This window comes from Gadus morhua, chromosome 15 (assembly GCF_902167405.1).
Source record: "Gadus morhua chromosome 15, gadMor3.0, whole genome shotgun sequence".
NCBI lineage: Eukaryota > Metazoa > Chordata > Actinopteri > Gadiformes > Gadidae > Gadus > Gadus morhua.
Genome location: NC_044062.1, coordinates 25189992 through 25212791, shown reverse-complemented (window position 1 = coordinate 25212791; position 22800 = coordinate 25189992). Strand labels below are relative to the sequence as shown.

At 41.4% G+C, this 22800-nt stretch overlaps 1 protein-coding gene across 1 annotated transcript in view; it reads right to left on the bottom strand.

Annotated features, from left to right (window-relative positions):
* The window catches only part of LOC115559767 (endoplasmic reticulum junction formation protein lunapark-B), a 44558-nt gene extending 23361 nt beyond the window's left edge, over positions 1-21197 (bottom strand). The window contains exons 1-6 of the mRNA XM_030378830.1: positions 21040-21197; positions 20601-20659; positions 20267-20307; positions 19891-19974; positions 19629-19680; positions 15459-15578 (exon numbers count right to left, since the gene is read on the bottom strand). Coding sequence (XP_030234690.1) covers positions 15459-15578; positions 19629-19680; positions 19891-19974; positions 20267-20307; positions 20601-20659; positions 21040-21071 — 388 coding nt within the window. The 5' untranslated portion in view covers positions 21072-21197. The remainder of the gene's footprint in view (positions 1-15458; positions 15579-19628; positions 19681-19890; positions 19975-20266; positions 20308-20600; positions 20660-21039) is intronic.
* Positions 21198-22800: the final 1603 nt, after the last annotated feature.

The following is a 22800-nucleotide window of genomic DNA, read 5'->3' as shown; positions in this document are numbered from 1 at the left end:
TAATGAACCCCAGTCTACCATGGGAGATCACTTTTTTCTTTACTGTTTAGTTAAAATAGCTGTTGCTGAGGTTTTTTATGTGTCCATGTTTAGCTTATGGGTAATGAAAGTGCACTGGGGAACTGATGTATAATGCAGCATGAAGGTGTTAAAGTGGTATCAGTGAATGTGAATGGGCTGAGTAGTCCAATTAAAAGGGCAAAGTTCATGGCCAAATTCAAAAAAGAAAAATTACAAGTGGTGTTTCTACAAGAGACACATTTGTCTACAGAGGACCATGAGAAACTAAAGAGGTTTGGGTACAACAATACGTTTTATAGCACTTTCCACAAACAAAACAATAGGAGAGGGGTAGCCATATTAATAACAAATTGTACCAAATTTGAACTTGGAAAAGAAATATGTGACAAGGAGGGAAGATATATAATGATAAAGGGTAAATTAGAGGGACAAAGAGTGACATTGATCAATGTATATGCACCCCCAGATAGCAAGAAAACCTTCTTTAAATCATTATTTGACATCATTAATGAAGAACTAGAGGGGATCTTAATATGTGGAGGGGACTTCAATATGGTGATGAACTACCATCTAGATACAACTAGCACAAAGAAGAATAGGACATGGCTAAATAGATATATGAATATACAACTGGTTGACTTGGGAATAGCAGACGTTTGGAGAGAACTACATCCCTTGGAGAGAGACTACACACACCACTCAGTCCCACACCAAATGTATTCAAGGTTGGACTATTTCTTCATGACAAAAGGAGACATGCATAGGGTTGAGGAATGTAGGATTGGGGTAGCAGATTTATCAGACCATAACGCAGTCTACATGACAATACATTTAAACAAGAGAAGGAGAACTACAGTGTGGAGGATGAATGTGGGGATTCTGAATGATAAAGACCTGTTAGAAAGAATAAAAAAAGATATAAATAGGTATATAGAGGAAAATGATAATGGGGGGTAGATCCAAACATTCTTTGGGATGCGCTTAAGGCCGTCATTAGGGGGAACTTGATAGCTCAGACAACTCTGCTGAAGAAATCCAGACTAGTAAATTACCAGACACTAATTGGACGTTTAAAGGACTTGGAGAGAAAACATAATGCCACAAGTGACCCAGAGATAATAGACAAGTGAAAGAAACAAAGAATAAAATTGATAATATACTACTGACAGAAGTGGAAAAGAAAGCTAGATTTGTTAAACAAACCTATTATAAGGGAGGTTCCAAAGCAAGCAGATTATTGGCTAGACGCATAAGAAAACAACAAGCATTGAATACCATATACAAAATTAGAGATCCACAAACTAATGATTTGCTTACCGAACCGGACGAAATTGAGAGAGTATTCAGAGAATATTATCAAAACGTATACACACAACCAGCAGCGGCAGACGAACAAGATATGGAAAACTTCCTAGACAGGTTGGATCGACCGTCAATAGGGGAAGAGCAGAATACATTATTGACGGCAGACATCACAGAGGAGGAGATGGAAAGGGCCATCTCTAGATTGAAGAACAATACCAGTCCGGGAAGTGACGGGCTTCCTTCACTGTTCTACCGTATATTTAGAAAAGAGTTGATCCCGGTGTTGTTGGCCTCATTTAGGTACACAATTAAGGAAGGGAAAATCCCTCCTTCATGGAAGGAGGCCATTATCACAACCATACCCAAAGAGGGCAAAGATAAAGAGCACTGTAGTAGTTATAGACCAATATCAGTACTGAACGTGGACTACAAGATGTTTACATCAATTATCTCCAAAAGATTTGAGACATTCATGACTGACATTATAGACGAAGACCAGACCGGCTTTATTTCAGGAAGACAGACACAGGACAATATTAGGAGGATGATACACATTGTAGAAGAGACTCAACGAACAAAGAATAGTGCAATTTTAGTAAGTGTAGACGCGGAGAAAGCATTTGATAGTGTCAACTGGATTTACCTATATAAGGTGTTAGAAAGATTTGGTCTCAATAAGGAATCTGTCAAGTGTATTAAAACATTATATCAAGAGCCGACTGCTAGGATCAAGGTGAATGGTAGTCAATATTGCAATATTCATAGAGCCATTGGCACAGGCGATTAGGCAGAACCAGGATATCAGAGGGGTGAAGTTGAATGGTACTGAACATAAGATAGGGCTATTTGCGGATGATGTGGTAGCCTACTTGGAGCGACCAAGTGAATCCTTCCCTGCATTGATGAACCTGTTGGAGGAGTATGGGTATTACTCAGGATATAAACTTAATGTTACCAAAACACAGATCTTGGCCATAAACTATACCCCTACACCAGAGTTAAAAAAGAAATATAAAATTAAATGGAATTCAGAAACAATTAGATATCTGGGAGTGAACATCACGAAGGGAGCGTGGAAGTTATATACTGCCAATTACATTCAGATTAATCAAGAACTCAGACGGGATATAGAAAGATGGTCAACACTACAATTTGATCTTAGTTCAAGGATAGAAATAATTAAGATGAATGTATTACCGAGGCTATTGTACCTCTTCCAAACTCTGCCATTAATGATACCACCGAAACAGTTCATGGAGTGGGATAGATGGATATCCAGGTTCATATGGGGGGGTAGGAGGCCAAGAATTAGATTTAGCACCATGCAGCTCCACAAGGACAAAGGGGGCATGGCTGTACCGAAACTACAAGACTACTTCTATGCTGCACAACTCAGGGCTGTAACATGCTGGTGTAATAGAGAATATGTAGCTAGATGGAAGGATATAGAAATGAAGGTTGGGGCTAGCCCCATACAAATATTAATGACCGATAGGGAATTGTTTAAAAGGGAAGAGAGATTGTTAGACCCGATAACTAAATTCACATTGTGGACTTGGCACTTGGTAGTGAGAAAGTATGGAATAGAGAATGAAATAAGGCCTCTGAGGTGGATAACCCATGACAAAAGATTCAAACCAGGAATAAGTGATTTGGGCTTTGAGAGATGGGCAAATAGGGGTATTACAGCAATATGCACACTATTAGAGAGGGGTAAATTGCAGAGTTTTCAGGCTATAAGGGAGAAATTTGAATTGGAAGCAAATGACCTCTTTCGGTTTTTTCAGGTGAGGGATTATTATTTAAAGGAAATAAAGTTAAAAGAACCCAAAGAACAGAACATGATTATTACAATAATGATTAATGCATATGAAGGGAGCAAATGTAGAGTGATCTCAGCCCTATACCAAGCTCTAGGGTACAGTGGGGGAAATTCAACTGTTTATATTAAAGAAAAATGGGAAAAAGAAATTGGAATAGAAATAACAGAAGATGACTGGTATACTGTGTGCAAGGGCCAACACTCAGCCACCAGCTCTAGGATATGGCGAGAATTTGGATGGAAAAACATTATGAGGTATTTCATTACACCAAAGATTAAGGGGAGATACGCACCAGACCAGAAACCATGTTGGAGGTTGTGTGGTCAAATGGAGGCAGACCATACACATGTGTTTTGGAAATGTCAAAAGATGAAAGGATACTGGGAGGGAGTGTGGAGTGTGCTGAGGAAGATATTGGGATATGAGATACCAAAAACTTGTCTGGTATTGTACTTGGGGAACATTCCACAAGAGGAGGTACAAGGAGGGGATAAATACCTGGTGAAAGTATTATTATTGGCTAGCAGGAAGGCAATTACAAGGGCCTGGTATAAAGTAGACCCCCCTACTAAAGAACAGTGGCTGAGTATTGTGGAGGAGATCTATGACATGGAGAGATTTACACATACCCTTAGAATGCAGGTTGAACAGTTTGAAGGAAAATGGGGGAAATGGAATTATTACAGAAGGGGTGAGGGTGATACCACTACTATTCATGGTAATGACATCTGAATAAGACAGAATTGTTGCATTGTGACTGAATGGAAGGACCTATAAGCTTTGTGTGTTTTTCGTTTTGTTTTTTTTGTTTTGCTTTGATCCTTGTTTTTGGTGTGAGTGTTTTGACTTGATTTGTATGGTTTGTTTGCATATTTTTTGTGTATCATTGTTGGAAAATCCATATAAAAAAAAAAGTAAAAAAAAAAAAAAAAAAGTTCCTTGCAGCGCCGTCCGGCAGCCTGAACTGTGTGCCCGCAACCTCTCACTCACTGAACAAACTGTCAACGTCGCAACCAAGTTGATTTTGTCTAGAGGGGAGTAACTGAGCGGCCCCTCCCAAAGTGGTACAGCCCAGGTGGGCCTTGAACTGCGATTGGTCAGAAAGACGTAACAGCTAATGACAACATTGATCTCTTGTGCAGCAGGCTTGAACAGAATGACACACAAACACACACACACTTTTAAGGAGTTTTTCATTAATCGCGGGATAAAAAAATTAACGTTGTTAAAATTGGTTTGCGTTAACGCTGTTAATAACACGTTAAACTGACAGCACTTATATATATATATTTATATATATACTTTTTTTTTTTACATTTATTTCGCAACCAGTTTCAAATCTCCCGTGAACCACATGTTGGTCGCGACCCAGTCTTTGGGAACGACTGGTACAGTGCACCCTCTAGTTATATATATGTCAATATTTCAGATTGTTGCAGACCTCCTCAAAAACTGAAACAAATTTTTCATGCTCCACAGAACGAAACGAGAGAGAGAAAGAAATAGAGGTAGAGAGAGAGAGAGAGAGGTTTCAGAAGGGGTGTGCACACATAATACAGTGCACCCTCTGGTTATGTATGTGATAAAAAAAAACAAATGCATCAAAGGGTAAATGTAGTGTATAAGGGATACTGTGATTTGCCCGTTTTTTACAACAAACCTCCTCAAACCATTTCGTGCTCATACTAATGAAATTTAATCTATTGAATCGTGCCCATAGCACGATTTTCTGGCTTATTTCGTGATACACAGAACGAAATTCAAACCATTACCATTGATATTTTCTTAGACTACAGAAGGGGTGTGCGCAGATAGTACAGTGCACCCTCTACTTATGTATTTGTTAAAACAACAAATGCATCAAAGGGTAAATGTAGGGTATTAGGGATACTCTGACTTCTCTGTTTTTTTCTTGGTTGCCATTGGCCTGCCTGCACTGTTAGTGGCGTACGGTGGCATAAGTATGTGAGACCCAAGTTGATTGAGGGTGTTTTGGTGAACTACAAAATAGCAGGGATGGATAATTATGTGAATTGATACAAATCCACCAGTGGCAGCATTGTACTTTGAAAGCTGGTGGGCAGCATTTCTTTGACTACAAGGGTAGAAGGAAAGGATGCAAAGCCAATTAGTCAAATCAGGCCTACTTTTGTCTGTGTTTCCCATAGGAAATCACTTAAGTCCCATTCACACCCTACGGTAAATACGGATACGCACCGTTTCGTCCGGTCCCGTAGGTGTTTCGTCCGTCAATGGGTACGTCGCCTCTGAGCTTACGAATCCGGAGTGCTCCGGGAGAAACTGAGCAATACCACCGGAAAACGAGGCAGCAGTATAGAGTCAAAAGTCAGACCATTCGCGAAAATAGAGAGTAGTATAATATCTGATATATATTGGTTTTATTCTTATATTATACTACATACCAGACCTTTTTATTTAATTGTTCACCTGCTGTGGCAATGAGTTGTAACTGGTCATTTATCAACATTTTGAGGAGATCTGCGGGTTGGTGAGGGGTGTCACATGCCACCGCCGCCTAGGCCTACACTTTTAGCACTTTTTTTTGCCGATTTCAGATGACACAAAGCAAAATCATCTCTACAGATATCATGTTTGCGATTGTCGATGCCTTTAATTTGTGAAATGACAGTCACTGCCCTCTAGAGGATTTATTGCGTAACATCCATAACACAGCTGAAACCAGACAGAGGTATGAAGGGTACTTCTGGAGGCAACGTTTGGGGCGAACGGACGAATTTCGTCCGGATCCAGAGGTATGAATCGGCCTTTAGTCAAGGTATGGGGGGGGGTTCGGTTGGGGTTTCAGTTTGCAATAATATATACAACCAACAGGTGCCGCTGTTTCAATTCCATTCCAAAAGCTTTAAGGCACGACTATTGTTGTGAACAGTGTTATCAATACATTATTTTCCGTAATTTCTTTATGGGCCAGCGTCCACGTCACTTGACTGTCATGGTTGCTATATTGGTTGCCATCCCCCATCCCCCATATCTTTCTATTTTCCACAGTTAAGACTTTTAATTATTAAGTTACTTTTGTAATCAACATGACCCTGTTTATCACTGTCTGGTGGCTAGTAACGTCACTCTGAGAGATGCGCGCGGAAATATTTGGTAGTGACACAGCTTATAACCTTGTGAAAGCAAAACATCAAGCTCATTGATATAACGAGGCAGGGTTATTTGAAACAATTAAGTTATCATGTGTGAGAGGTCATTCCTCCTCCTGAGTGTGTATTTATAATTGCTGGTGATTGAAATGCTCATTGCAAGCTTCCTATGTAAGTCTAGTGTAGCCCAACTGTCCACAAGCCCCCCCCCCCCCTTCCGATATGGATATGGAGAATAGTTGCCACGCCCCAGTGGTGGTAGCGTCTATGAAAGAGGGCATTCAAATATACTACAATGATCAATTAGGAGGCCGAGGCCCTAAAGGAACGGTTAACTTCTGAGTCAAGGACAGTAAAAATTAAGCTATAGACCAGGGGTCCATTTTATATCAAAGGGGGTCTCAAAGGACACAGACGATTATCAGCTTGGGGGCTCCAGCCCTACAGGAAATGAAAATCAGGAAATGAAAATCTGTCTATTCACATATCTCAGAGTGACGTTACTAACCACCATACCTGCCAACATTTGACTAGCAAAATCCGGGAGATTTCGGCGGCGGGGGGCGGGGCCGGTGGTGGGGAGCATGGATGACAGAGGTGGTTACAAATGTTGGTTTTAAGGGATGTTGTGCATATAAGTAGCTATTTATAGACAACATATTCATCATGTAGTCTTCAGTCTATAAATAAATACACAATAACTATTCATTAACAAAAAACGTATTTTTTATGTATCATTATGTATGTATTCACAATGAAAAAATCCAAGCCTGGAGCACTTGTTCCTGCTCGTTTTGTCTCTTAGTGATGAAACCCGTTATCGCCTGAGTGCCCTTTTGTGCCCCGGCAGCACGGACATGTTTCAGGGACTTTAAATGTTGACGGACGTCATTTTTACCGCCGTGCACTATATTAAAATCAACCCGACACGCTTTACAAAAAGCGTGACTATTGTCCAGGTGACTATTTGATATTGAATCATACTCTTTGGTCCATTCCGACTTAAAAGTACACATATATTTAATCTTCTTCGATGGTACACCCGCTTCTGCCATTTTTATACGACCATTTACGGAGTTTGCTCCGCCATGTTTTTTTTTTAGCTCTGCGCTCTTGAGAAGTGACCATAGACGTGATCTGATTGGCTACAGCCTGTGCTGTCGTATTTGCTGCAAATGCATTTGATTGGCTGACGCTTGCGTTGCCTCTCATGCTTGCGTTTGATACATGATCTGGCAACTTTAGAACATTCGACACACATTTTGATTTGATTATAAATAAAATAAGTTTGGACATCGTGAAATACGGGAGTTTACCGGGAGAAATGACAAAACGGGAGGGCGGCGGGAGATGGATCAGAAAACAGGAGAAACCCGGGAAAAACGGGAGAGTTGGCAGCTGTGCTAACCACCAGAAAAATAAAAAAAGTCAAGTTCATCACAAAAGTAAATTAATAATTACAAGTCTAAACTGCGGAAAATAGAAAGATATTCCTGTTTATTTCCTAGCCAGCAGACCCTAGTTTACGAGAAAAACAACATAATTGACAACAGCCCAGTTGCCGCACTTAACGTTGTTAACGTGGTTTTGAGCAGAGCAAGGTTTGAACTCATGAAGTCCTTTGCAGGTGAACGGTGCACACAGCATCCCGCTCCTATCACAGGAATCTAGAATCAATATGTTCGGGGTTTGGTCAGAATATTGCGCATATAAAATGTACATGTATTAAATGCAGGATACTGTATATGCGTGGATGTTACAGAAAATGAAATAATGGCCATAGGTCGTTAACAAGTGCATATGGATACATACGATAACTGTGGGAAGGGGGCGGTCGATGGCAACCACCATAGCAACCATGACAGTCAAGTGTCGTGGACGCAGGCCCATTGAAAACAATAGGGCGTGTCACATAGAGACGATATTGTAATGCATTTTCCGGGTCTGCTGCAAAAATCTGATGAATCGGATTGTTGTTTTACGAATCCATAACTAGAGGGTGCAATGCGCAGCCCTCCCCCTCTTCTGAAGTCCAAAAAAAATCTCCCGATTGAAATGCTTTGGTTTAACATTTAAATAATGATGTATTAACATACATATTAAATATCGTCACCCTCTTAAAGTAATGGCCTAAGTCATATTTTCAAGTTGTTCAGAAAACAGAAAAAACTGAACCATATATAGAGTATATGATATTTATGAATCATTTCAAACACAAAGGTTATGACAATAGATTACTATTGATATACAAATAATGATGTCAGTCAATTGTGTAACATAAGAGGATAAGATGACTTAGGCCAATTTATGAACATGCCTTTGTGATTTACTAAATTTTGAACCTGACTTGGGCCGAATTAATTCTGGAATAAGTCAGGCAAAACAGTGCATTTCTTTTTTTTCCACTACTGTAACAGACCATGAGGAAGGGTAGGCCTATGCCACAAACATTTGTATGGAACGAGTCCTGCAGCATGGCAATAACTTCACTAGCTTGGTAGACTTTCTTTTTTTTGGAAGTGGCCGCCATCTTGAAACGCTCATAAAATTGCCTAAGTCACTCTTGTCTAGTGACTTAGGCAAAATAAATTGGACTAATTCACACTCTTGACATAGGCCATTACACTAAACGGGTAGGATCACATGATCTGTTCAACTGAGGATGTTGGGGATTTTACCAGAGGTGGCTAGCATCACAAAGAGCTGATTTAGGCAAGAAAATCATTTTGGCAAAAAGGTGACTTAGGCCATTACTTTAAGAGGGTGACGATATATACAGTAAATATACAATTATTTAGTTATATTAATATTATGAATAGACCATGTAGCTTTTATTCAATTATCGTTATAACAAGATCTGTGTCTGACCATGGAAAATCCACTTCCACCAATGTGGAAGTGTGGTTCAGGTATAACCAGACAATATTAAAATATTTATAATATAAAGACTAGGCTACACGTACAGCATATCATACATTTGACTTGTATATAGAGTAAGATCAGATGTATGTATAAGGTCATAGGCCGAATTTAGATGCAATTCAGCCTCTGCTGGCCCACAGATCGTCTCGTTGTGTCGTTACGCGCTTTATAAGTTAATTATATTTAAATTAATATAACCAAGGAGCCTTTATTTTCTTGGCGTCATCATTACATCCTTTCTCGTTATATCAATATAAATTCTCAAAACACAGTGGAAGGAGAGAGGGAGCCATAGACAGAGTTACGATGCACTATGGATCCAAGTAACTGACGGGCTTAACCAATAATCTCTTTGTATATAATAAATAAATATATATATATCTAATATAGATATAGATTCTGAGAAACGCTCTCATCAAAAATGCATGGGTACTGTGCAGTACTGTTACAGTAGGGTAGCATGTGCTTAGGGTTAGGGTCAGTACTGACGTCACACAGAGGGGGCGTTGTTGAGGCGCTCATCACAGGCAAGTAGCAACAGCTGAGGGGGCAGGGGGGGAGAATGATGCTCCGTTTACACAAAGGGAAAACGCAGATATTTCCACGCGGTTTGGCCTCTCATTTACACGAAAACGCAGTTTTTGTCACAGAAAAACTATCATTGCTAAAAACTCCGGCCAAAGTGGAGATTTCTGAAAACGCCGGTTATGTGTTGTCGTGTCAACGGGGGGAAACGGGGTTTTAGGTTCTGAAGCGTCACATTATGCGCCAGGAAATGCTTAACGTCATATGAGCGCCCTATGTTTACAGTTTGTTTGTTACGGGAAGACGCTCGTGTTATTCGTTGTTGTAGATTCTGCGGATTCTGATTGGCTTGCATGGCTTTAATTGCGCTCGACGGCGTATTTATGCGTTTTAATGTAAACGACAACTATTTTGAAAACGATGTTGTGTGCACAATGTTATTTTTGAAAACGGAGGGGGGAAAATATTTGTTTCTATAAATACCCTGCTACGTATAAACGTGGCCTAAGACTGAGATGAGAGTCGGGGGAAGGAGAATTACCCGAGGGACTCGTGCTGCTCGGTAGGGATGGGAATCTAGAACCGTTTTTTTTCAGAACCGGTGCCCAGTGAACCAATTCCTTTGAATCGTTAGCATGCCTGCTTAACGATTCCGCTTACCTGGGGTCACACGAAAAGTGTGACCCCAGGGGGCGCTGTTGCATATTTTTTGAAGCGTAGACAGGCATGACAAAAACATAAGATCTCCCCCCAACCAATTACCTTTTTATTAAAAGGTGCTTAATAAATACATTTGTTTTGATTTGCATTTTACAGAGCCAAACAATGATAGGGTGTTTAGTAACATCCTTCACCGTTGCTTTTTTACCCATAAAAAGCTACAGTCAGTGTTAAATTACGCTGATTTACCTTGGAGCATTTCCTATTATAGCCCACTGTGTAAAACGCTGTTTCGAATTAATGTTAATATCAAGAAAAGAAAGACCCACCAGTGGGGGGAGATCTTATGTTTTATTTATGTTTTTGTTATAATGCAAACATGCATGTTGCAAAAAATGTGCAACAGCGCCCCCTGGGGTTACACTTTTCGGTGTGTCGCAGAATTCGTTGTAACACCAGTTGTTTCAAATGTGACACACATCACACACGCGCTGCTTTGTTTTGGTTCAGAGAACGCAGCCAGCATGGCGCCGATGCAGAAGCGCTCTAAAGCTTGGTTGTATTTCATGCGAAAAGACGAAAATATGGCCATTTGCAACAATTGTAAAGTTTCCATTTTGCAAAGGGGGTAACTACCTCCAATATGCAGAAACATTTGGCTACACAGCGTGCAGTTCATTTGCAGGAATGTTGCGTGTTTGATACAATACTAACTAGCGACGCAAGTGAGTCAAGCAGCAGCGAAGCTATCGGGACGCCATCTGTTATTAATGCCGAAGGTAACTTTAAACTCCAGGCAGGACAGGCCCTGTCTACTTAGTTAATGTGAGTGCTATTTCATTGTGTAAAAGTATACTATACGAATAATCTACATTGTCATTGTCCCTCAAATTTAAAAGATGATGACGGCCAGAGTCTGGCTGGCTCAGAGGCTGGCTCTCACACTGGCTCAGAGTCTGCACTGCAGCAAGTAGCTCTCGTGCACCTCTAGCCAGGGGCGGCCTTCCCTACAGGCGGGTTAGGCGGCCGCCTAGAGCGCCATCTAGAGGGGGAGCGCAAAATAGTGCGTCCAAAAAAAATAAAAAAAATAATCTTATCGGCTACATCCCCCCCCCCCCCCCCCCCCGTCAACAATCGCTCCATACCCCCCCCCCCGTCAACAATCTCGCCTAGAGCGCCAAATGTGCTGGGGCCGCCCCTGCCTCTAGCTACTCCGTTCACAGAGGCAGGGAGGAATAAAATGACCGAGGCGAGGATAAACGAATGTCACCGAGCAGTGACTAAGTTTGTGGTAAAGGGCTTGCACCCGTTTGCCCCATTAGAGTCCTCTGAATTTCCGTAGTATTTTGTCCAGCTTTTCTTTTCAAATGAAAATAACAAATTTCAAAGTTTTTATGTCAGTATAGTCTGTTTTATTCATTCCTAATCCTACCATAAATTTTCTGTAGAGATATGAAAAGACTCTGAACTCAAAATACAAAGCCCCAAACAGAGACAGTTTAACAAATCATCTGATTCCTGCTTGGTATGGAGTTGAAAAGAGCAATCTGATCACAGACCTGAGGCATGTCACAAATGCAGCCAGCACAGCAGATGGTTGGACTAGTTTCAGTTAGGACCACTACCTCACTCATTGCACTACGTCAGGGAAGGTCAGAGTAAAGAAAAAGTCCTTAAAACCAAAGCAGTGTACCCATCTCAAACAGGGATAGCTGTTGTGGAGGAAATTGAGGGGATCCTGGAGAGTTTGGAGTGAAAGAGAAGGAGGTGGCAGCAACTGGATAACACAGCAAACATGGATGTAGCTGTCAAAAAGCTAAACATCAAGTTTCCATGTTTTGCGCACACACCTTGGAGCTCAGAAGCTGTACAACTGCAATACAGTTTCCAACTGGGCAGCTAGGATTCGTTCTGTGATCGTATGGATGAAGAGATCCCACATGGCTAAAGTCTTCCTAAAGGAAAAGCAACAACTCCTCAATAAGTAATAGGCCTACCGTTTAAATACTTTAATTGCAAGCTAACGAGATACAAATTGTAAGATAAATAACAGATTATGATCAATTTAAAAATTATAAAGTGATGGAAATATTACATTGTTTAATGTGTGTGTGTGTGTGTGTCTGCAGAGCTGCCCCAGCACATGCTCCTTTTAGATGCGAGGACAAGATAGAACTCCCTGTATTTGATGATGGAGAGATTTGTGAACAGTCCCCTGCCATCCAAGCTGCAGCCATAGACCAACGGCTTAGAAAGCCCATTGAGAAGGAGGAGAAAAAATTAAAATGACTTATAGAAAACTTGGTTGACTAAAGACACATTAAAAAGGTTATGTTTGTTGTGTATGCAATATATATTGCAACCAAAGATAGTACCAATCTCTGGTGGTGGAAGAAGAGTGACACATTGCCAGTGTTGTCAGCTCTTGCTGAGGAGTATCTCTGTGTGCAAGGGTCCTCCATCCCTTCTGAAAGGGTGTTCTCCACTGCTGGAGACACCCTAAGTCCAGAAAGATCTCGTATCCTTCCTGAGAGGGCAAGCACAAAAAGTGACTTCTTCTCTGTTTATGTCAGTTGAATTTTGTTGAATGCAAATGAGCACTGTTAATATTCCAAAAGGCACAAGCTCTTACTTGGCTATTTTCAGTCTGTGTTTTTAGTTTTATTGCACATAATGATGGCATTTGGGCTTAAAAAGCCAAACATATCCTTTTTTTGTCTAGACCAATTAATGTGAAAATGTACAATTTCCTAATACAAGACGCAATTCTGATTAGATATTAAAGAGAGTTAATATAAACAAACAAATTTGTACTTATTTTCTCACCCAATGAGAATCGATAAGAGAATCGATAAGGGATCGGAACGATAAGCAGAATCGGAATTGTTAAATTCTTATAAATTCCCATCCCTACTACTCGGACATTCCATTTAGGGAACACTTTTGGGATATACAGTGGGGAGAACAAGTATTTGATACACTGCCGATTTTGCAGGTTTTGTAGAGGTCTGTAATTGTCATCATAGTTACACTTCAACTTTGAGGGACGGAATCTAAAACAAAAATCCAGAAAATCACATTGTACAATTTTTAATTAATTAATTAATTAAAGTAATTAATTTGCATTTTATTTCATGACATAAGTATTTGATCACCTACCAACCAGTAAGAATTCCAGCTCTCGCAGACCTGTTAGTTATTCTTTAAGGAGCCCCCTGTTCTCCACTCATTACCTGTATTAACTGCACCTTTTTGAACTTGTTACATGTATAAAGGACACCTGTCCACACACTCAATAAAGCAGACTCCAACCTCTCCACAATGGCCAAGACCAGAGAGCTGTGTAAGGACATCAGGGATAAAATTGTAGACCTGCACAAGGCTGGGATGGGCTACAGGACAATAGGCCAGCAGCTTGGTGAGAAGGCAACAACTGTTTTTATTAGGTTTATTAGGAATGCAAGAAGTGCCCTCATGGGGCATCAATGATCGTGAGGAAGGTGAGGGATCAGCCCAGAACTACACGGCAGGACCTGGTCGATGACCCGAAGAGAGCTGGGACCACAGTCTCAAAGAAAACCATCAGTAGCACACTATGCCGTCACGGATTAAAATCCTGCAGCACACGCAAGGTCCCCCTGCTCAAGCCAGCGCATGTCTAGACTCGTCTTAAGTTTGCCAATGACCATCTGGATGATCAAGAGGAGGAATGGGAGAAGGTCATGTGGTCTGATGAGACAAAAATATAGCTTTTTGGTCTAAACTCCACTCGCCATGTTTGAAGGAAGAAGAAGGATGAGTACAACCCCAAGAACACCATCCCAACCGTGAAGCATGGAGGTGGAAACATCATTCTTTGGGGATGCTTTTCTGCAAAGGGGACAGGACGACTGCACCGTATCGAGGGGAGGATGGATGGGGCCATGCATCGTGAGATCTTGGCCAACAACCTCCTTCCCTCAGTAAGAGCATTGAAGATGGGTCGTTGCTGGGTCTTCCAGCATGACAACGAACCGAAACACACAGCCAGGGCAACTAAGGAGTGGCTCCGTAAGAAGCATCTCAAGGTCCTGGAGTGGCCTAGCCAGTCTCCAGACCTGAACCCAATAGATAATCTTTTGGAGGGAGCTGAAAGTCTGTATTGCCTAGCGACAGCCCTGAAACCTGAAGGATATGGAGAAGGTCTGTATGGAGGAGTGGGCCAAAATCCCTGCTGCAGTGTGTGCAAACCTGGTCAAGAACTCCAGGAAACGTATGATCTCTGTAATTGCAAACAAAAGGTTTCTGTACCAAATATTAAGTTCTGCTTTTCTGATGTATCAAATACTTATTTCATGCAATAAAATGCAAATTAATTACTTAAAAATCATACAATGTAATTTTCTGCATTTTTGTTTTAGATTCCGTCACTCATAGTTGAAGAGTACCTAAAAATTACAGACTTCTACATGCTTTGTAAGTGGGAAAACCTGCAAAATCGGCAGTGTATCAAATACTTGTTCTCCCCACTGTATATATATATACACGGTGAATTAAAGACTGGATCAAGTCGCGGGCTGGTCAGTGGGACTGACGTTTCATCCAACCGGGACGAGGAGCCGGTGCGGAGTGTGAGAGACGGACCTGTGGTGAGTACCTTGCACCTAACCCCCTAGATAGGTTAGGTTGCACTCACCCAGGGCAAGATTAGGAAAAAAAAAAACTCAAGTTCAGCACACCACGTAGGGACAGACTTGGGTTATGGGCTGTCTACGGTCAGCATCGTAACAAGTAAGAATAAAGTCGGACAATCATGCTCTGGGACATGGTTCAACAGATTACTTTTCGTGCGCATGAGCACGAAATCGTGTGATACCGGGTTGCACCTCTAGAACTGAACCCTGGGGGTGTCAGGGTTCATGGCATTAGAATCCACTCTGTCGAATAAAACAGCAGATTCTAACCCTACGAGGACAGGGTGGGTGCACAATTCTTTACATTGCCAAATAAATATTAATAAGATTTAGTCATAAACACAAAACTTTGTCTCCCTTTTCTCTGACATCCTGTACCCGGGTGGGCACTCCCTTACCCATTGGTGTGGCGCCCGGGGCCATTGGAGGGCGTTCCCCCAGGGGCGGAGTCATCATCACCATACCAGCCGGGCCCACCATCGGCATGGGCCTCATGGCCACGCCCCTCTGACGAATCTCTGATGGGAGGGGCAGCAAAGCCTTGTCAGCAGTACCAAGACAAACCGTTCAGATTCAAGATTTAAAGACTCTATTTAAATGGATCATCCTGGCTAGTGCCGTGTTGATCAGTTCAGTTTGTTAGTGATATGCACACCGGGGTCATGCAACTGTCATTGGGCTCATATATATAGGGTTCAACCTTCCTATTGGTTCTACTGTCCTATTAGAGCAATGTACGTTTTATCAGTCTGTTTTCTGGGAATAATTGGCTAATATAGCAGAAAAGAGAAAACAAGCAGTTTTTTTCGTTTTTTCCTTTTGTCAAAAAAAACGAAAATCAAAATTTCAGGACGTTTATTCGTTTTTTTTGGTTCTTACTTAACAAAACAAATTTGTCACTCAATATCTGGATTCCATCGGTAGGTGGGTCCTCTTATTGGCTAGTTTGCTTCGTTGCCCTGTGCTCTTCAACATAAAAGTTCTTGTGTTTCATAATGTCGACAAAAATATTACTGTATTATAGACACTAGCAGACAAAGAGGACCCCATCACCCACAGTCAAGACTGACACGGCTTCAAATAACAATGTATTCGTAATCATTTGAAAATGGGAACTTGCAGTTGATGTTTAGCCACAAGGTGGCACAGTTATTACATGAAGAGTAGACCTGAGGGCTTACTACGATGGAGGCTCAACATATCCAGGCTCTGTGTTCATAATCCGGCTCAACAAAACCTAAAGCCCCATTGTCCGGCTCTGTGTGCGTTCACATCAAAGGAGCTGCGATCGCGGGTTGCTGATTTCCTCACAGGCTGAGAGCTACGAGGAATACAAGTGATCACAACACATTTATCACAGCTGAACATTGCGCATCTGTTGACCTTTATCCATTTACAGTTAACAAATTATATTTTCTTGTTGAACGATATTTCATATTGTTTTCATATTATTATTTACTGATGGTGCTTACAGAATGCGATATTGAAAGCGAGACTGGGTGTGCCTATGAATATAGGCTACAGTGAGTTTTTTAAGGTGCTGTACAAGAAAATCATGTTGTCTACTCTTTAATGATGTTAACTAGATCTTATAAATGGCCTAAACACATCAAATTTGTATATACCCTATACCGTTTGACTATAAGACTTCTATAAGATCTCCTCTGGGCAACTACTCACGTAGTCAGTCAATGATCAAACTAGTAGCATGAATATGAATTACAGTCCAAGCGGGTTAGGCAAGGCAAGGCCATTTTATTTTTATAGCCCGTTTTTACGAACAGTCTGTCTCCAAGGGCTTAAAATAGCATGAGCATCATAACAACATCCTCTTCCCTTAAACCTTCACATCCACTGAGTAAAAACTCCCAGGAAAACCTGCAGTTGGTGCAGAGGGATGGAGCTGTGGAGAATATGTGGGAGAGACTGCGAGACGCCAAGGCCAAACTACAAGTTGCGAAAGGTGAGGGGGGGGGGCCTCTACTTAAAATGTAGTTAGAGTGTCTGCCTCTCTGACCCATGGAGAGAGCTGGTTCCACAGTAAAGGAACCCAGTAACTGAAGGCTCTACTTCCCAGTCTGTTTTTAAAGATACTGGGAGTCACTAACTGACCTGCATTCTGGGAGCCAATAAAAACATTTAATTAGTCTGTGAATTACTCATTATTGCGCATTTAAAGATGTATATTATTACATTACAGCATTATTTGTGTTTTGTCCTGGGATGACAATAGAAGACTTCCATGAATGGGCATTTGAGTGACAGTTTGCTTTGTATTCCAGCTGGCCTGTTGTTAGCAAATCTCTATAGGCTACTATAGATCAATTTCAAAACATGTTCCAAGTAGGCTATAGGACAAAGCATAGTATATCTTGGAATGAGTGAAGCTTGCCTGCTGACATGTTAAAATGACTGTCACAACTGCCATGAGCAAAGCGCAAAACCATTTGTTTTTTTACAGTGTAGGCTACAGTAGCCAATTAAATATTGAATGAAGAAGGTTACTGTTGTGATGGAAAATCCACATGTTGTATTGTTTTGGTCTATCGATGAATTTAAGTTTTGTTGCTATTTTGTGTGATTCATATATATTGCCTGCCTTATACTCTCCTTGTGGGTGATCTAAAGTGTGAACCTTTGGGTTTCGTGTGATGCATATTATTGCCTGCCTCTTCCTCTCCTTTCGTGTGATGTAAATTTGTTTCCATGCAATCCTTTGATGTATGGGCCTGTTCCTCAACCCCTGGGCTAGCGTCGAGGAAGCAAAAGGGTTACATGGCACGGCCGCCTCCCCCTTGAATGGCATCCAGGGGAGCTTCAATTGTAAAAGATTACCATCTGGTAAACAAAGGCTTTTGGTTAATTAGGGGACACACCCCCTCCAGAACCCAACCCAAGTGAATAAGAACTCATTGATCGGTGGATTTTCTCTGAGCGTACCTTTAGTGTATGAAGTAAGACGCATGGAGAACTCCCATCTGAGGCCTCAGATTATTATTATTGTATGCCTGTTTTTATTGTTTGTTGATGCATACTGAGATGTATCTTTGTTAGTACTTTTATTACAAATATATGTGACCAGCAATTGCCTACAAGTATTGTTTGCTTTTTGCATCTAAATATCTCATCTGTCTTTGACGCAATATCTAATAGAGAGATTGCTACGACACTGTACACTCTTTGTCACTGTACAGAGTAGACAATATGATTTGCCTGTACAGCACCTTAAAAAACTCACTGTAGCCTATATTCATAGGCACACCCAGCATCGCTTTCAATATAACACACACTCGCATTCTGTAATCACCATCAGTAAATAATAATATGAAAACAATATAAAATATCTTCCAACAAGAAAAAAATATTTGTTTACTGTAAATGGATAAAGGTCAACAGATGCGCCATGTTCAGCTGTCAGAAATGTGTTGTGATCACTTGTATTCCTCATAGCTCTCAGGCTGTGAGGAAATCAGCCGCCCGCGATCGCAGCTCCTTTGATGTGAACGCGCACAGAGCGCAAAGCTCAGATCCGGACAATGACCACCGTCGTCATACCAGTTAACTCTGACCGGGGCTTTAGGTTTTGTTGAGCCGGATTATGAACATAGAGCCTGGATATGTTGAGCATCTGTCGTAGTAAAGCCCTTAGGTCTACTCTTCAGGTAATTACTTCATGTCAACTGCACTGAAGTCATCATAACTTCATAAGTTCTCATTTTCAAATGATTATGAATACTATTATTTTTGTCGACATTATCAAACGGAAGAACTTTTATTTTGAAGAGCGCAGGGCAACGAAGCACACTAGCCAATCAGAAGACCCGCCCACCCACCGAAACAAGATATTGAGTGGTAAATTTGTTTTGTTAAGTAAGAACCAAAAAACGAATAAACTAGCTAAACTTTTGATTAGTTTTTTTGACAAAACAAAAAAACAAAAAAAAGGCTTGTTTTCTGGTTTTCCGCAGACGTGCCGACGAAACTCCCGTGACAAGGATGCAAAGCATAAGACGGCTATATCGCAGACTTCAACCAAACGCTTAACGCTGTGGTCCCACTTCTTCTTCACGGACTCCGCTCTTTCGGTGACTTGCACTCGCTACCACATCTCCTTCCTGGAGGACGGATTTTAAAATGCGCGGAATCGGTGGGCAGTTTATTTCCATTGGAGTAGGAGATGAATGGGGTGGATGACGGAGGAAGACATGAATGGAGGTGGGTTTTACTGGAAAGGGGTGTAGCAATGTGTGATTCTGACAACGCGGCCGCTACAAATGTTTGGATCACGGTTCTACCTTCCTATTGGTTCTACCTTCGTGTTGGTTATTCCGTCCTATTGGTTCTACCTTTCTCTTGGTTCTACTGTGTGGATCACAGTTCTACCTTCCTATTGGTTCTATCGTGTGGATCACAGTTCAACCTTCCTCTTGTTTCTACTGTGTGGATCACAGTTCTACCTTCCTATTGGTTCAACTGTGTGGATCACAGTTCTACCTTCCTATTGGTTCTACTTTATGGATCACGGTTCTACCTTCCTACCGATTCTACTGTGTGGATCACGGTTCTACCTTGTCCTGGTCGTGGAGTCATCTGGAGACGCACTGGAGTTGACTCCAACTCCTACAAAAACATATGAAAAACATCTACAATCAAGTCTTCAACATGTGTTTAAATTCCCCTACCACACAATTCCATCCCAACCGGTAGGGGTTGTTTGAGTATTTCTTGTGGCACACTAGTAAAATAAAGGCTGGTCCTGCTGAACTCTGAGTGGGTGTTGCATAAACCTATGGATATAGGGATTTAAATAGCACACAACACCGTGCTCACCGCTTTCTTCTTGGCCTCAGGGTCAAAGCGTTCTAGGATGAGCTTGGCATTCTTGTAGGTCTCCGTTTCCATCACTTCCTCCAGCTGAAATCAAAAACCTTTATCTCCACCTCAAGCTAGACCTTTTAGTTCTGTTTTGAAATATAAATTATTGTATAATCTTCCTCATTAAAACACTCTCCTAGTGCATCAAACATGTTACACGGTTTGTTACTAAATAACTACAACCCATTCATCCAGCTGTTGAGACTGTATTTGACACATTACCTGCAGAACTATTATAATTTGAAAGAAAACAACAACATGTACCCCATGCATACAGAAAAACCCCAACTAGCACCCTTCACAAGCTCTGATTGGATGCTCATATACTTACAATCTTTCTTTTGGAAACTTTCAAATCTTCTAATTTATCATCTAAAAGTAGAAATAGAAACAATGTGACAAAGTATCACACCAGTGGGGAGATGAGAACTCCAGACCTGCCTCAGTAATGGCTAAGACAGTATGGCACATTTCCATAAGGTGTAGTATTGTAGCCCGGCACATGCAGACCATGATGTCTGTAAAGTCTGCCGTTGGCATCACTTGCAAGATATATTTACATTGAACGGAATTGAAATTGTAACACAACATGGAACAAAAGCATAGAACAAAGAAGAAACCAAAAAACACATAGATAAAACTGACAGGCGAGGAGAGATGCTTACTGTTTCGTTCTGTGCGTTTGGAGAAGAGATAGACCAGCAGTTTCCTTGAGAACCACACCCTGAGGGAGAATGACGGCCACAACAGATGAGAGAAGATACTGCTATTTCATCAGTTTAAAAGCAGGGTTAATATTAAATATTGGTTCCATTGTGGTATGCTGGTTGCTATAGCGACACCAGTGATATAACTTCGTACTTTACATGCAAGAGGTATAGTAAATATTAATGAAAAGACTGATAAATCAATGTTGTAAACGTATGCCATGCAAGGAAACCAATGTGAAACGAGTCCATATGGCGCTAATAGCAGAAAGCTAACCATATTTAGTTTAAAATTTAACATTAACATTATCCCTAGATGCAGATATATAAAGGCAAGTCTGGGCAACTTGATTGTAAAATCCATTTCATAGGAACCTATCTGATGCTGCATACTCACAGCACAGGAACCATGAAGAACGGCAGGGCCATGGCAATCCTCTGGATCCATGGCTCAGGGAGATAGAGCCAGTAGACGACCAGACAGGTCAACAGGTACAGCACTGAGGAGTAGAGGATGAGCCTGCCAACCCACAGCTGGGGAGAGACAACGCAGGACTGTCATTCACGTATTGATGGACACTGGGTGAGAAATGCAAAGGCTCAATTTCTGCCACTGTCGATATTGTTACCTGCCGAAAACTCACATCCAGCAATCTATAGTGATTGTTTAACATAACCTGGTGTTTTTACACTTCAGTCTGCACTGTGAATTTGAAGTAATGTTCCATTTTTGAATAAAGATGCGGCAATTACAAATGTTTCTTTTTTTATCCGATTGGTCAATTAATCGAAAAAACAATTGACCGATTAATCGATTATTAAAATAATCGTTAGTTGCAGCCCTAAACATAAATTTCAAATTTTGTGCCTCCTTGACCAAGAAAAGGCAGACAGTGACTTGTTGGCGCTTGCGGATTGAAGACGACAACTCCCACAATGCCAATCAACGTTCACTCCCTGAGGGACGTAACATAACAGCCAATCAGCGTTCACTCCCTGCAATCCAGCGTGAACAGCAGCATGGAGGAGAAGTGATTGTTGCCGTTTGCGGACTCCCGGAGCTCTATATCTAAATAGTATAATATTATATAATATATAGCAGTGTTTTCCCTATGTACGGTACGCCGCTGCTGAAAAATGACCGAATTTCTTTTTTTTTGACAAGAGGAGAGCTTTTTGCCTGGTTCTACCAGACTCTCGTACTTCACTTCATTTCATTTCATTTGTACAGAGAGTCTGGACCTAATCAATTGACAAACATTAACTCACTTGAAGGCGGGTGTCTGTTGAAGTTTAAAATGATTGGATCTGCCCAGTGCCACTCTGGATCTGCCATAACCAATCGCTAACGTTTGGTTGTGACGTATGTCATGCGCCGGGAATCATGCGCAGGTTGTACACAAACCAAACACCTTGCGCGTCTGCACAAAAATATCCGTCAACGACAGCTGCAGGTTTTGTTCGTCGAATTTAATTTATCAGGGAAAAATTGCACATTGTAAATCAACTACCGACCTACAACAACAACTCAAACTGGCGCACGACTTTATCGTCATTGTTCTCAGACACGCCCTCTGTTCGCTGATTGGGCGCCGCTGTGGCGGCGCCAGAAAACCAAATTACATACAGCAGGTCCAGACCTAGTACTGAAGGGAAATTCAAATTGAGCGGAAGTACTTAGGCGGGCGGAGCCAGGCTAGAGAGCTTCTGCTTATGCCCCGTTTACACCATCCCGCTAATGGCCGCTAATGGCCGATGGACCACCGATGTGGAAGTCGGGGTGATTCGGGTGACATCGGGCTAAAAATATATGATCGGGTCAATTTATCGGGGTAGCATTTACACATACCCGATGTTATAACGATAACATAACGATTTATGCCAGGGAAGACACCCGAAGTGCGTTTGGCGTCATTTGACGTCATTTCGAATGACGCGAAACACGTCAAATGACGCGTTTGGCGTCATTTGGCGTCATTTCTGGAGAAGGCAAAGGGGAGACTGGTTTAGACTGATATTTATTTATACATTTATTTATATTACAATAGCGATTTTATGATAATAGAACGCCGGTTCTAAATGGGCGAAGTACCCTGTAATTATAAAAGTAGGACATCCATCCATCACCCCCTATTTATACCCAAGTGGCAGATTGAGG